We start from the raw sequence: 15213 nt of genomic DNA on the forward strand, positions 1-15213 counted from the left end.
AACAAGATGTAACTCAATCTTCCACCAATCCATACAATGGTTCACCATATTCAAAATTCCTTCTTTCAAGACAAGTAATTACTCAAATAAGCTCAACACAAAGAATTCAGTCCATTACAAAAAATATTAATATTACCGACGGATTTTTACCGACGGATCAATATCCGTCGATATATTTTAATTTCCGACGGAATTATCGATGATGTTTTTAATCTTTTTTACCGACAGTCAAAAGCCTTCGGTAAGTGACATACACATTACCGACAGATTTACCGAAGGCTTTTGGACGTCGGTAAAAAGAGCGGGAATTTTCCCGCCCATTATTTCGCTTGACGACATTACCGACATATTTACCGAAGGCTTCTGACCATCGATAAAAGAGCGGAAATTTTTCGGCACCTGCTTCACATCCAATGCCAATATATGTGGCAAACACTCATTTCTCCTTTCATTTCTCTCCATCTCAGTGTAATACTTCTTCCTATCGCTGCTCTCCACCGTCACTGCTCTCCACCGCCGCTGCTCTCCACCGCCGCTGCTCTCCACCGCCGCTGCTCTCCACCGCCGCTGCTCTCCACCGCCGCTGCTCTCCATCGCTGCTACTCTCCACCGCCGCTGCTCTCCACCACTGCTATTGTCCACTGTCGCTGCTCTCCACCGTCGCTGCCCTCCACCTTTGTTGCCCTCCACCACCGTTGCCCTCCACCACCGCTGCCCTCCACCACCGTTGCCCTCCACCACCGTTGATCTCCACCACAATTTTGCGATTAGGAACATTTCTCTTACAAATCTGAGAATTGCAGAGAAACTCTCCATGATTCCCTATGATTTTAACTATTGAAAATAAATTGGTTGTTTGATTCTTTGGAAATTAGTTTGTTACTGGCGTGATGCTTTTTTGGTGGCGGAGTTCATGAAAACCAAAAAAAAAAATGACAGAGGAAGGAAGGAAGAAGAAGAAGATGAACCAGATCGCGGTAATTACCGACGGATTTACCGAAGGCCATAAGTCTTTGGTAATTACCGACGACTTTACCGAAGGACAAAAGCCTTCGATAATTACCGACGGCTGAAATATCCGTCGGTAAAGGTTACTGACAAAAGTCGTCGGTAACCGACAATTACCAACGGATTTGATACATTAGCGATGAGCTACAACCGTCGGTAATATCAATTATTCTTATAGTGGTAAAGATGCACACATGCTTTAGTGTTCACATAATTACATAATATCCAACAAATGCTATTATCATGAATGATCAATCAACTAAGCATAGATGTACTTATGTGTTCACGAAATTTTTCCTCACTAGATAAAGTGTTTCACTCAAACACACAAGTGTATAAGAGGTCACTCAATCTACTATCACAATGTCACATGAATTAACTTTGCCTTTCATTTAACCATAATCAAACACATTCACAAGCAAGCATCATCACAAGGACTTTTCTATGACTTATAATGTGGCTGGGCTAACGAGAAAATTAGTTTTTCTGGATCACAAAATCCTTGAGTTAAGTGAATCATCTAAACACAACCATTCTTCCTTCTTCCCAACTTTCTTTTGCATTGAGCCTTTATCTTTTTCTTTCTTTTCTTTCATTTTTATTTTGCTTTTCATATGCTTAGCTTAATGCTTTTCATATTCCCTTTCTATACTTCCCAACAACCCCAAACTTGAACATTTATCAATACCACAAGATATCTTTAACTCAACTCAAGGTAAAGCTTTTCAAAAAGTGTTTTCTATCATGTTCAAGGCTAAGGGTTCAAAGGATAGAACACATTGTGCTTTCTTTCATTGGACTAAAATCATGCATTTGACTAATAAAGGGTTACCAACAAATGGCCTTGATCATATGATACATACAAGCAAGTGATTCAATCATAAAAACCTGGGCAAAGTCATTCATGCTTTCAATGTAATAGCATTCAATCAAAAACTCTGGAGTTCAAAACCTCACATATAGGCTCATTCAACATTACACATACACATCCTCCTTAGCATCATAATCACAATCACAATATCATGCATTTGTTCACAAAGCTTGTGAACCACCACCTGTATATCAGCATATAGTGCACAATCTCAACATCAATCAATATCCAAGCATCATCAAGCAATACTCATAATGCATAAATCACAAGTAAACCATCATAACAGATAAAGTTTTAAACTAAGTAGATCACAACCCTATTCTAAAAACAGAAGCAAATAAGTTCAACGGTACAAAACAAAAGATAACAAATCCTACTCTAGAGGTGATAGCATCCATCAGTAGATGCTATCTCAGCTCCTCATCAACCCATGCTGTCATCTGAATCTTCCTCCTCTCCATCATCTTCAGCAATTTCGAACTCATCATCATCATCTTCATCATCATTCATAGCTGAAGCTCCAGCCACTCTAGCTCCACTGCCCTAGGCTTGCTCCTCTGGCCATGCCACCACATTATGAAACTCATCCATGGTCCACCTATGTGCTGGGGGAGTATCATACATCCCAATAATCATCTCAATTGTAGTCACCTGCCCTCTGTTAATGGATTGCATCCTAGCATCTATAAGAGACATATACATGTCCCTCATCTGAAATGGCTCTGCCTCATGAGGCTCTACAGATGCCTGGCTTTGTGGTGGTCCTCTCCCTTGCGAGGACGGCACGGTGGTACTGGCTGAGCTGCCTCATCACCTCCACAATATTGTCTGTAATAGGCCTCATCAATAGCTTTTCTAGGCCTCTCAAATGGTGGAGCAGAAATATTTACCCCAACTAACTCACATAGGTGTGTAATCAAAGAGGGATGCCCCAAAGGTGCTTTGTTGTTCATAGTGTTGGCACACACCTGTATCTCATTGGCTATGACCTCGCCAATGTTAATGCTCATACCTCTAAGCACACAATATAAAAGAAGCGCCCTGTTGACAATAATATCTGAGACATGTGAACACGGCTGGATATTGGCATGAGAAAATGTCATCCAATACTTTGCTAGAGGAGTCAGATCAGCTCTCCTGATGTTCACAACTGCACCATTCCTGTTTCTCTGAAGTGTCCTCCAGGCACACATAGCACACTCTCCACATCACCAAAGTCTGCTCCTTCTTCCATGTTTAGAGCAAACTGACACTGCTCACCAGCCCATTCAGTATCTAAAAATCTTTTAATGGAATCAGGGTCATACCGAATGACGTGTCCTCTAACATAACTCAAATAATCCCAACAGGATGATCACCAACCTCCTTGCGTTGGTGTAGAATTCTTTCACTACTGCTATGTTAGCTGGTGTAGGATAAGTGCTAGCCTCCCCCAGTTCCTGTTCTCCAATTGCTCTCTAAACTGTGGAGCAAAATCAGGTATCAGTCTAGCCTTCCTTTCTATTAATAGCCTCCTATCTTGGACAATTTTGAAGTGACACTCATGCTTGCGAGAGAGGAAGTTGTTGGCATAGGAGCGGAAGAAGAAGAGGAAGAGGATGAAGAAGAAGGGATATATCCCTCAGCAATTGCTAGCAAATACATTCTTCAATATATATAAATGAATTGTCCATTTGTAATTATTGATGATCAATATCTGTCAGTAATTATTAGCGATAAAGTTATTACTAATAGATTTTAGATTCTAAGTAATCCGTCAAAAAATAGACATTATCGATGAATATTGACTTTTTTCGATAAATTACTATCGTGGATAATTTTTTTCTTGTAAAGTAAATTTTTATACTTTTTAAATAATGAACTTAACGTGGTTTTATTTGTTAATAACGTTGACTGTTTAAACGAAGTTTAAGGAGATTTATAGAGTGAAATTTTGCACTTCGACAACAGATTTTTACCGTTTTTGGCGGATATTCGTCATCGATAAATTTAATTTTTTAGTGAATTACCTATAGAATGTTGTAGTTGATTTTGTTATAACAAGAGATAAAGTGAAAAGAACTTGGTCCCACATATCATATCTTAGGTTCTCTTATACAGTATATTTATTTACACGCTTGCAAGCGATAAAATTGTTTTAGTCATTTCTATGGCACTAAGAAAATCTTTTTGTGTAGTATCAGAACATTTCATAAGTGTGTGTATAGACCATGTTTAATCAGTTCAACATACCTCCTACAATAAAAAGACTAAAATCTTTCAACCTAACCATGCAATTTTAAGAACATTCATAGCCCACAATCTTATAACATATTATATGATATATCATAACAATGCCTAGATTTCAAATATGTAATTATACAATAATATATGACTTGATAGGTGAAAATTATTCTTATAGTTCTTAAGGATTTTATTCATAAAAAAAAACCATGTATAATATAGCCAAAAAAGCTGTAATTAGTTATCCCTGATTCATGAATAACTTATCATGAATTGACATGTGAATCAAAAATCCATTAATAGATTCGTAAGAATGTTATCGAAATAATCTGTATAAATTATTCACACAGGTTAACTTGCGTATATTCAGAATAATTCATGAGAAAGTTATTCACATATCAACAAGTATTGGTAATTGTTGATGCCACCAATTTTAGGATGAATCTTTCTTTGTCAACATTATTCAATATTACCGGCAATTTTTTACTTTTGCACTCATGAATGTTTCTTGTTTTACCTACAAAATGTAGTCGTTGATTTTTTTTATTACAAGAGATAAGAAAAAATATATTTTAAAATTAATTTTTTTTTACCATAATGTACGTCATTTTTTCTTTATTCATTATTTATTTGTTATTTTACTGACATACTTTAAATTAAATAAAGAATGACATGTATACCGTGTTAAAATAATATCAAATATTAACATATAATTATTTAAAAATAATGTCTAAAGAACTTGGTCTCACCTATCATATGTAAGATCTATTATAAGGTATCAACCACAAAAGATAAGAAATAATGATATACATATGGGTAATAATATGTTAAACAAATTTTTTTAACAATATTTTAACACAATACATACCTCATTTTTTTTTCATTAGATCTAAACACTAGTAAAAAAACGGGAAACTAACGCGTCATATACGCTTCGGTTACGCAAAACCCGAAGCGTAAAAGACTATATGCCTCGGTTACAGCTTGACCCGAGGTCGAATGGAAATATTGTCTCAGTTAGAAGCAGATCCGAGACCTATACATCTGTCCCGAGGATACAACCTTTTTGAAAAAGCGCTATTGCCTCGGGTTACGCAGACGACCGCTGCCTATACACTTACTACCTATACTCTGAACCTTTTCATTTTCACACTCGAACAACTTCTTCTTTCTCGGTGCTCTCCCTTCCCCTCTGTGCTCTCCCATTCTTCCCATTTCGTGCACAGTCCAGACGACTGCCGCTGCCTCCAGACGCCGCTGCCTCCAAACGACCGCCGCTGCAGATCCACCGCTCCAGATCCGCCACTCCAGATCCACTGCTCCGGATCCACCGCTCCAGATCCACCGCTCCAGATCGCCAAGCCGCTCCAGATCGGAGAGTCCTCCGTCGTCGCTGCCGCTGCCGCTGCTGCCTCAGCCATTCTTCCCCTCCGCGAGTGATTGGAAACCCTAAGGGAGCTTCTTGGTTCTTCTGCTTGTCGTCAAATCTACTCTTGTTCTTCTGCTTCTTCTTCATATCTGGTTTTGGATTTTCAATTTTGGGATTTTCTGGTTTTGGATTTTCTGGTTTTGGGATTTTCTTGTTGCTGAAAAACAATTTCACTTGCACCACTCAGCCGTCAGAGCCACTTCTCGGGTTGAAGGTTTACACATGATCCATCAACAGCAATGGGAATTCTCTGTGACATGAAAATTGATTTTTGGATCTGAAGAGCACGGTTCCATTATGTACTAAAATCTGAGAAAAAAAAATATACTGCCTCGGTTCTTAGATAACCGAGGCATAATTCTGTACTGTTTTATCTCGACATCTGACCGAGGCATAAAACGTGTCGTTTTTACCTCATCCATGTATGCATCGGTTTTACAACCGATGCCTATAAGGAAAACTAACCGGTGTCTTTTTTTATTATTGTACTGGTGAAAATACATCAGTATAATAATAAATAAATAATAAACAAGTTAAAAAATGATAATATATTGTATCAAAATATTCTAAAAGATTTGTGTCAAAATATATTTTTTCATACAATATATAACACAAGGGACATCTATACGTGGAGTCACTTGAAATATTATTTCCTCACTTTTTCTTAGATTCTCTTATACAAGCGATAAAATGCTTGAAGTCATTTGTATGGCACTAAGAGCATCTATTTCTTCAGTATCAGAACATTCCGTATCCTTAACAATCATAAGTAGAGCCAATATGAATGCGTAGTCCACGTTGGGATAGACCGAAACTTTGAAGCCACCATTATTCTCCACCTATATTACAGAGAGAAACATGCATATATTATTAGACTAATACATTCAAATTTTACTAATTATGAAAAACATGCATCAAAATAAGTATAGTCATATACTTGAGCTACAATGGTAGGAGATTCCCCTGCATAAACACTGCACGACCGTTTACTTCCATAAATGATCACTCTAAAGTCACTTTTCTCTTCGTCTCGGTTGTTTGCAAGGAACACGTTTAGTTTAGTAATTCCAGACGGAATCGTTGACGATTTCTTCATTTTCTTCACCCGAAATAGAAATTTAGATGAATCACTGCTTTCACCCTTGAAAACTTTGCATTCTTCTGAAGACTAATTAGATATAATAAGTTGTGAATTTTTAAATAAGTCAGAATATTCATCAATCAATGAAACGGTAAAAAAGAAGACAGAAATTAAGAATAAACCTTAATTTTAGCAAAAAGAATTATAAACGGGTACTTAACACTTGGTGCTATAGCAAAATACGTCATCTAACAGTTAGTTTAGTGATGGGGGCAAGAATGAAAAAGTAATTAAGTTGAGAATGAGGAACCAAACCTTATTGTAGAAAGTGACTATGGGGTTGTTTGAATCATCACATAAGACACGACGGTCGTGAAGTGAGAAATAGGTATCATTAATATAGAAGAGACGATCATCCTTCTCACTGTAAGCGACTCCTTTCTCAGTATTAATTTGCATACTGACAGGGTGAGGAACACAATATGAAGGATTGATAACTGAGACTTTGTTTTCCATTGGAGACTTATGGAACCAAATTGTTTTCTTCAAGTATGTGTTGTATATCCTAATATATAGAGCACCACACAATTGAACTTTACCATTATGTCAGTATAGTGTACACATATGTATATGGTATCTGTCATATACACGCGTTTTATACATACATATATATATATATATATATATATATATATATATATATATATATATATATATATATATATATATATATATATATATATATATATATATATATATATATATATATATATATATATATATATATATATACACACACGACCAAGTCAAGATTTTGACAGCATTGATGAATAAAAGCGGTCACAAATAAGACGCAACAATCAAATATGCATTACCACAATTAAGAGCATTTGGAGAGAACAGAATAAATGGTTCACAAAATTAAAGTTTAATATGTGCATTTTAACAAATGAAAGATATATTTTATCACCTGTTTAATCAGATGTTTAAAATTTAATATTAATTTAATAATTCGTATGAAGCTTAAATGAAAACTAAACTTAACATGATATATACATCAATTAAATATATAGTAGCCACTCTAAAGTTTAACTATAATACTTTTAAAACGATTTAAATAATCTAGCACTGTTATTTAAATTATTTAAAATATACTTATGGTTTAAACCCTTTAGTTGTGTGGGGTTTTTCCATTTTGATCCCCTTCTTATTAGAATCTCCAATTGAGTTCTTGCCGTTAAATTTAGTTAACGGAGTTAAGTTTTTTGACAGGTGAAAGAATGACGTGTTAATTTTTTTAAACGTGGCATGGATTAGGCATTTGGCAAGTTGTTAAATTTGAATAATTTGGATTTCTGAAATATAGGATTTAGGGTAAAATGAAGTTAAATATGAGATTTCGATTTCATTCTTGATTAAAAATCTGAGACGAATGTGGTTGTGAGAGGAATGTGGTTGTGAACCTTGTGTAAAGTCTTTAGGGTTCGTTGTTGTTGAATGCAGAGAAAAGGAGTTGAATGCAGAGAAAAGCAGGGCGAGTGAAATTGAGATTGTTAATTGTAATTAGAATTTGAAAAAGAGAGAGAGAGAGTTGTTTCCCAGGGAAATAGAATTGTCGGTGCCGCCGCGGGTGAGTGATCGAGGATGTCGGAGAGGGCGAGCCCAGATCCTCAACCCCTTCTCCCGCGTCGAATTCACTGCCAAGATCTGAATCTGCCCCTTCTGCTATCAGTGCAACCACTTCCCCCCTCAATACCACGCCATCTTAGAAACCAACTTCCCCTACGAACTATACCCCCAATACACCACTGTCGAGTACATCCTCCCCCTCTCCAATTCCCTCAAGCCATCCCCGTTTTCCTCTCTTCCTCCTCGACATTTGTCTCATCGAGGAGGAGATCAAGTTCCTCAAATCAGCGATTCGTTGCACGATTGGCCTTCTTCCCGATAACGCACTCGTCGGCGTCGTCTTCTTCGGCACCCAGGTCTAGGTTCATGAATTGGGCTTCTCCGACATGTCCAAGGTTTATGTCTTCCGCAGCTCCAAAGAGATTGCCAAATGCCTAATTCATGCCAAGTTTCAACTCTAAACATGACACGTTTAAAAAAATTAACACGTCATTCTTTCACCTGTCAAAAAACTTAACCCCGTTAACTAAATTTAACGGGAGTGACTCAATTGATTCAAATTAACACTTATAAGGACTCAATTGGGATTCTAACAAGAAGGAGATCAAAATGGAAAAACCTCACATAAATAGGGACAACTAAAGGGTTTAAACCTATACTTATTTTAAACGATTGAAAGGTTTTCCTTGGGTTGTATTAAAATTTCAAACAATTTGCTAATTTTCAATCTTATAGTTTGGTCTTGCATATATATATATATATATATATATATATATATATAACTTTGCCTATAATTTTTCGAGTTTCTTTTAATTTATAAAATTTAAACAATAATCAAATGGGCGAAAATTTAGCCACTGACGAAGATTAAAATAGTTAACTAATCCTTATACACTACAAAAATAATTAATTTTAGGAGAGGTTATTTTCCGGCGGTTCTAAAAACCCCAAAAACTTTCCGGCGGTTTATGTCTAAACCGCAGGTAGCGTTTTTTATTATTTTTTTAAACTTTCCACCCAACTCATATCCCCTCCCCCGCTCCTCAGTCGTTCATCTAATCTAAAAATGTCTAAACCCTAAACTCCCTCCCCCGCGCCTTCGTCAAAATTTCTCCCAAATCCTTCCCCGCACCACAATCTTCTCATGCTTGTTTCGTGTTCGTCTTCTCCTACTTGGTTTCATGTTCATCTTCTCCTGCTTGGTTGAGCGTCGAGGTGGAGGCGTCGAGGCGTCGAGGCATTTGCGGGTTGAGCGAGGTCGAGGTGCTCTCGCCCGCTCCCGCACTGACCAATCTTAGGTCGAGGTCGAGGTAAGACTGTGTTCGATCTTGACTCTTTGGTTTTGGCTCTCTCGTTCGTTGATCGATCTACTGATCCTTGTTTATCTGATTAGTGATAAATATGCAGAGATTTGAGAGGATAATGCGTGGGACGCAGGGCGCACTTATCGTTGCTTCGACCCTCCAAATTTTTGTTGGATTCAGTGGACTTTGGCGCAATGTAGTGAGGTTGGTTCCTGTCTAGATCCTGGAATTGTTTTTCCTTCCATCTTGCAGTCACATACATTGAACTTTTTGAGATTATCCATGCAATACTTATACTTTCATATGTTTAAAGATGTTTCTATTTTTCTTGTTTGGACAGCTAGCTCTAATTCTTTTAGAAATGTACTAACCCCTCCTTCTTTTGATAACTCCCAGTTAGTGATCATGATTAATTCCAATTACACTGATAGATAGGATTTTTACCATTCTGCAAGTTATTTTTCTACAAATAATTTTGGTGAGTAATTTGTTTTGCTTTTATAGGTTCTTAAGCCCTCTCTGCATTTCCCCTGGTTGCTTTGTCAGGCTTTGGACTTTATGAGTTGGGCTTTATAGTGGTACTGATATTTGCAGCAAGAACTATTTCTTATTTCTTTCCTTCATCTATGAATCTATGAATTATATAACTGGTATGATTTACACTTTCTTGATTATTTCTTCTTGAATTGTAGCTTGCAAATTGTCCAAGACTTATAGATCACCGGTGGTGGATACGATACAATCTTTGCCACATCATCAGCAGGTAACTTGAAAAATGAATGTGCTATGAACTGTACAGCTAAGGCTATAATGATAAAATGGAACTGAAAATACAATATAGTAGTTGAAACTAAGTATAGCAGCAAATGAAAATTAATGCATGATAGCCTATTCTAGGATGCAAAGCTGAATCAGAGATTAAAGTCTAAAACTATAATGCATATGTAAATGTAATATTAACTTCTGTGAATGCAAATTTGAGTAACATGAAAATCTAGCTACTATGTCGAAGAATAAGAACCTACTATATGCACTATGAGTTGAACTAAAAGATAGTTATGACAACCTAAACTTTATAAAGAGGATGAACAAAATTCACTACTTTTCTGATTGTGGAATGAGCTTTCTGATTGTGGAAAAAAGGACTTTCAATTAAGCCAAAGATGCAAGTGTTCATAATGATTGTAAGTGTGTATAGCAGCAACTAGAAGAAGCACCAAAGCTATAAAAAGGAACAGTTTTAAGCAAAAATCTGCAGGTAGTTTAAGCAAAAATTATTCTTGCTGCTATATGTATGTGTATATATATATATATATATATATATATATATATATATATATATATATATATATATATATATATATATATATATATAGTTGCCATCATTTCTCCTTTTTGAACTTGGTACTACTGTATTCTTATTTTTATACACCAAGAATATTCTTTAACTTGATTACTAGATTAACAAGTAAAGATTATGCATTAGACATGATCAAACTCTTAATTAGATGCTTAAAATCTCCACCTAACTATCTTTCTAGAATTTGTTGGTCCTTCTGAATGCTTGATACACAACATGTCAGACAATATATGCATTAACGTACATGGTGAGTGGGAAGATTCAGTAAAAACTTCCTTTCTTATGAACACTTGTATCTTTCCAAGTTATAAATTATTTTATAAATAGTGGTGGGTGTAGATTTTATATATACCTAAGTATGTTTCTAGGATGAAATAGTCTCTGTTTGTATGTCTCTAATAGAGTGCAGATTCAATCTTTTGATAAAGAAAGTAACAAAGAATGTATTGAAATATGTAGCATTTCTCTTTTTTATTAGGAACCCTTAAGTGAATAGTTTTTTTATTGGCCATCTGGTTTCTTATGTAGTTAATGAGTTTATATCAACTTATCTTTTTCAAGTTTTAACAGAGATTATTGAGAATGTTGTCTTATACAGAGATTGAGCAGTTGAAGGTTGATTTGTAGAAGCAAGAATTTGCTGTTTCTGAATACAGGGATGAGATCAACAGATTGTCCAGTGATGTGGAAAGCATCCCAAAGGTTGAGGCTGATCTTCTGGAAATGAAAAGGGAAGGGAATCAGTTAGAACAATTCTTAACTGAGAGCAGTAACATGTTACAGAAAGTGATGGTATATTGGTGTAGCATAAATTTTTGCATTAATTTTTGTTGGTGTAGCATAAATGGTGATGACCCAGTGCATCTCACAAACCCTGGGTGTCCCAATAACTTTTGAACTCTCCTCACTCACCTTTAGATAACTGCCATGTGATTTCAGGTTCCATGTTGCCCCCCACCTTCTCTTCTGTGAAATCTCTCATCATGCTTCATCAATCAGCAAATTAAAAATGGACTAGAAAGTGCTTTCTCGGTTTTCCTGAAAGAAGAACCTTTGTGGCTTTATCCATTTCTGCACAACCAAAACTCAGTTTCAAAATTGAACAAGTAAGCAGATAGTGATGCTGATAGAGAATTTGAGGTGATGGTCCTTTAGAATTATACTTGAACATGTATTTCCTTTGTTGAAGTTTAGTAACTTACTATTTACAGGTAAAGGAAAATAATCCAATTAAGAGGGATAGAGGAAGATAGGAAACCTAAAAGGTTATGTTTGGACTGACTGAAAGGGATGGAATGAAGTGAAATGAGGTTTAGTTGGATTGAATGAAAAGGACCCTTCCCATTCTCTCCCTTGAATTTGGAGGGCACGGGGATGGTATTATCTATTAAATGATTGATTTCCAAACATAGAAATGGTACCTTTGTCCCGTTTCATTCTATTTCACTCAATTCCCCTCATGCATTTCATTCTTTTATATTCATCATTAGATATTGAAGCCTAGCCTTAAAAAACTTCGGTAAAACCCATTAGAAAATCTTGATATGTTGTGTAATTTGCAAGTACTAGCTTACTTTGTGATGGTAAAAGAGATATTAGTGAATTGAACCGTTTTAAAATATTAACTAATTATTGTTTTATATTTTAGGTATTTGAAAAAGGAAGCATATCAAATGATAGAAGAAATGAAGAAGTACCAAATGACGAAGACAATGAAAAAGTATCAAATGATGAAGACAATTGAAGAAGTACAAAACTATAATTATTATTCATAACATGTTAATTTTAATTTTTAAGAAACATTAATTGTATTTCTAATGTTTACAATTTATATAATAATATTTTGGTTTATATTTAATGTTTACATTTAATTTTGGTTTCATATTATTTAATTTTGGTTTATTAATGATAATCAAGTCATTTGAATAATAAAAAAAATTAAATTATTTACATTTCCGGCGGTTTTGGAAAACCCTCAAAAGTACCGGCGGTTTTCATAAACCCTCACAAATTACCGGCGGTTTTGCTTAATCCCGGTTATTTCCGGCGGTTTTAGTAAAACCCCCACTACTACCGGCGGTTTTAGTAAAACCCCCACTACTACCGGCGGTTTCTCAAAACCCCCGCTAATTGCGGCGGTTTTTAAAAAAACCGCCGGTAATTACTTAGCGACGCAGGTTTTCCCAACGGTTTTCCTAACCGCGGGTAACATATTTTCCGGGGGTTAAAACCGCCGGAAACGGAAAAAATAACCCCCGGTAAAAATCTGATTTTTTGTAGTGATATTTTAAACTATTCTAAACATTTTTTTACAATTTAAGGTACAAATTATTTATTCATTTTAAATAAATTATCGTAAATCATTTAATTATAAGTTATAAAACTAAACAAAAGATTTTATTTTTATGGATGCAAAACTAAATCATATACTTATAAAACTAATTAATTTGAAATTATCTTCCAAAATTTTCATAACCATCAACATCAATTTAATTAAAACATTCGTGTATTTGCCTTTGAATTTTCAAAATTAATATAATAATGATACAGAAGACCAAACTTTAAATGTGATACATTCAATTACTTAAAGAAGTGATCCAATATAATATATGAGAAATTTTCAGCAGACAAAACGGGAAAAGAGAACGTTGTCTAAAATCGATATCAACACACAACAAACCAAAATTGTTGTATTCCATTTGTTCCTTCTTCGCAAATACAACGAAGATAAAGTAATTAGAAAAGTTGGCAAAAAAAAAAAATTGTTGAAATGTCTACTGCGTTTGTTTTTTCTTTTGCATTGTCGTTCAACAGGCGAAAATTCAATGACGTTAATGACATTTTTTCCAGTAATTTCTTTTGTTCCAATTATTGGTATTTCCAGTCTCTCCACATCAATTCAGGGAAATACAGCTGAAGTTGTTCTTAGTCCAATAGACATTAAAGAGTGTGGCCAAATAAGACTCATAGGTAGTTCAATATATATTGGTTATTATTTATTATTGTGTTACTATATGTTATATTGTTGTTTAGATAAGTATTATTTTAATAGGAACAAAGGTTTATGACTCATATTGATCCTATAAATTCAACTACTATTTCTCAGGGAATACACACTTCATAACACTCACACTCACTTATAGATTTTAACTTCTTTAGGATCTTGTCACTTGTCCGCAAAGTTCACATTCAAGATTTGGGTAACGACTTTGGCACCCACCATGGAGCCTCAGTAAAACGTTTCCCCAGTCTCACCTCTCCATGGTCACCACTATAAACTCTACATAACTATCGCAAGAGATGGAGGTCAACCAGGTGTCCACCCTCCACCAACAGATTTAATTGCTTATCAACAACAGGATGAACAACATAGGACACAAGATGTTGAGCTCGAGGCCTTACGCGTCCAGCAATATGCTGACCTACAGAAGCTCCAACAGAGGATGATAGACTTTTCTCGTCGTAGAAGCCTCATCAAATAAAACTAAGTTACCCCTTAAACTAATATAGTATAGAGGTCAGTCTAGGTGTTAATCTATGGAACACACTTCAATTGAGTTTATTGAGTAATTTTTTTTCTCAAAAGAACAAGAATTAGGGGATTGTAAACAATAAAACATGAAACCATAAAAACTGGAATGAAAATTTCTCTTGAAACCAAAACTAATTCAGCATGGATTCACTAGTACAAAAATAGCGCATAACGTCATGCGTTCAACGTCCAACCATTGAATAATCAACGTTAAAAATGACTGGTGACATTTTTGTAAATAAATGCAATTATTAGACATCGTTTAAAACTGTAATTCGATGTCAATTTGTTATAAGACGTCAAATATTGAGAAGTCTAACGTTCTATTGGATAAATATTCAAAAGTATTTGACTCGAAGGTGAAAATATACTTACGTATGACGTCGAATGCCCTAGAATTAAATGTCAAAAGGTTTTAAAATGTCGAGTGCCCTAGCGTTGGACGTCAAAAGGTTAGTGAATTCAATAAAAATTTGAGCGGGAGATTGAAAATTCATTCACTTTATCTTAGCGCGCAAGAACCTTTTCTTTGCTCAAACTTTTCTCGAACGAAGTTTGATGACCATTACATGTAATCTTTCTTTCATTTGATACAAATGCATGTTAATTAACTACTTTAGGTATGATTTAGGTTTGTTTTGACCGATTATTTTCGTGTTCTTGTCCTTCACAGGCGCATTCTACTTTCTCTCTCACAGGTGGCAACACTTTGTTTCGACGAACCCGCCTTTTGAAGGTTAGTTTCGGTTTTCGTTTTGAAGAACTTATTTGTTAAA

The 15213-nt window shown here is 35.3% G+C and overlaps 1 protein-coding gene across 1 annotated transcript; it reads right to left on the bottom strand.

Moving 5' to 3' along the window:
• Positions 1–6058: 6058 nt before the first annotated feature.
• On the bottom strand, positions 6059–7198 carry LOC148202213 (protein LURP-one-related 15-like). The gene is made up of 3 exons (XM_088108634.1): positions 6928–7198; positions 6469–6699; positions 6059–6370 (listed from the first exon to the last, which is right to left on the bottom strand). The coding sequence occupies exons 1-3, from the start codon at positions 7126–7128 to the stop codon at positions 6206–6208; spliced, it is 597 nt and encodes a 198-aa protein (XP_087964760.1). The 5' UTR covers positions 7129–7198; the 3' UTR covers positions 6059–6205.
• Positions 7199–15213: the final 8015 nt, after the last annotated feature.

Source organism: Vigna umbellata, chromosome 3 (genome assembly GCF_029865625.1).
Source record: "Vigna umbellata cultivar VRB3 chromosome 3, Vumbellata_1.0, whole genome shotgun sequence".
NCBI lineage: Eukaryota > Viridiplantae > Streptophyta > Magnoliopsida > Fabales > Fabaceae > Vigna > Vigna umbellata.

What these genes read in the sequence shown, in the direction of transcription:
- LOC148202213 (XM_088108634.1), bottom strand. Translation starts at nt 7,128, where the DNA reads ATGGAAAACAAAGTCTCAGTTATCAATCCTTCATATTGTGTTCCTCAC. An exon ending in TAGTCACTTTCTACAATAAG is followed by an intron (nt 6,700 to 6,927) that starts GTTTGGTTCCTC and finishes ATATCTAATTAG; the next exon opens with TCTTCAGAAGAATGCAAAGT. An exon ending in CTCCTACCATTGTAGCTCAA is followed by an intron (nt 6,371 to 6,468) that starts GTATATGACTAT and finishes TCTGTAATATAG; the next exon opens with GTGGAGAATAATGGTGGCTT.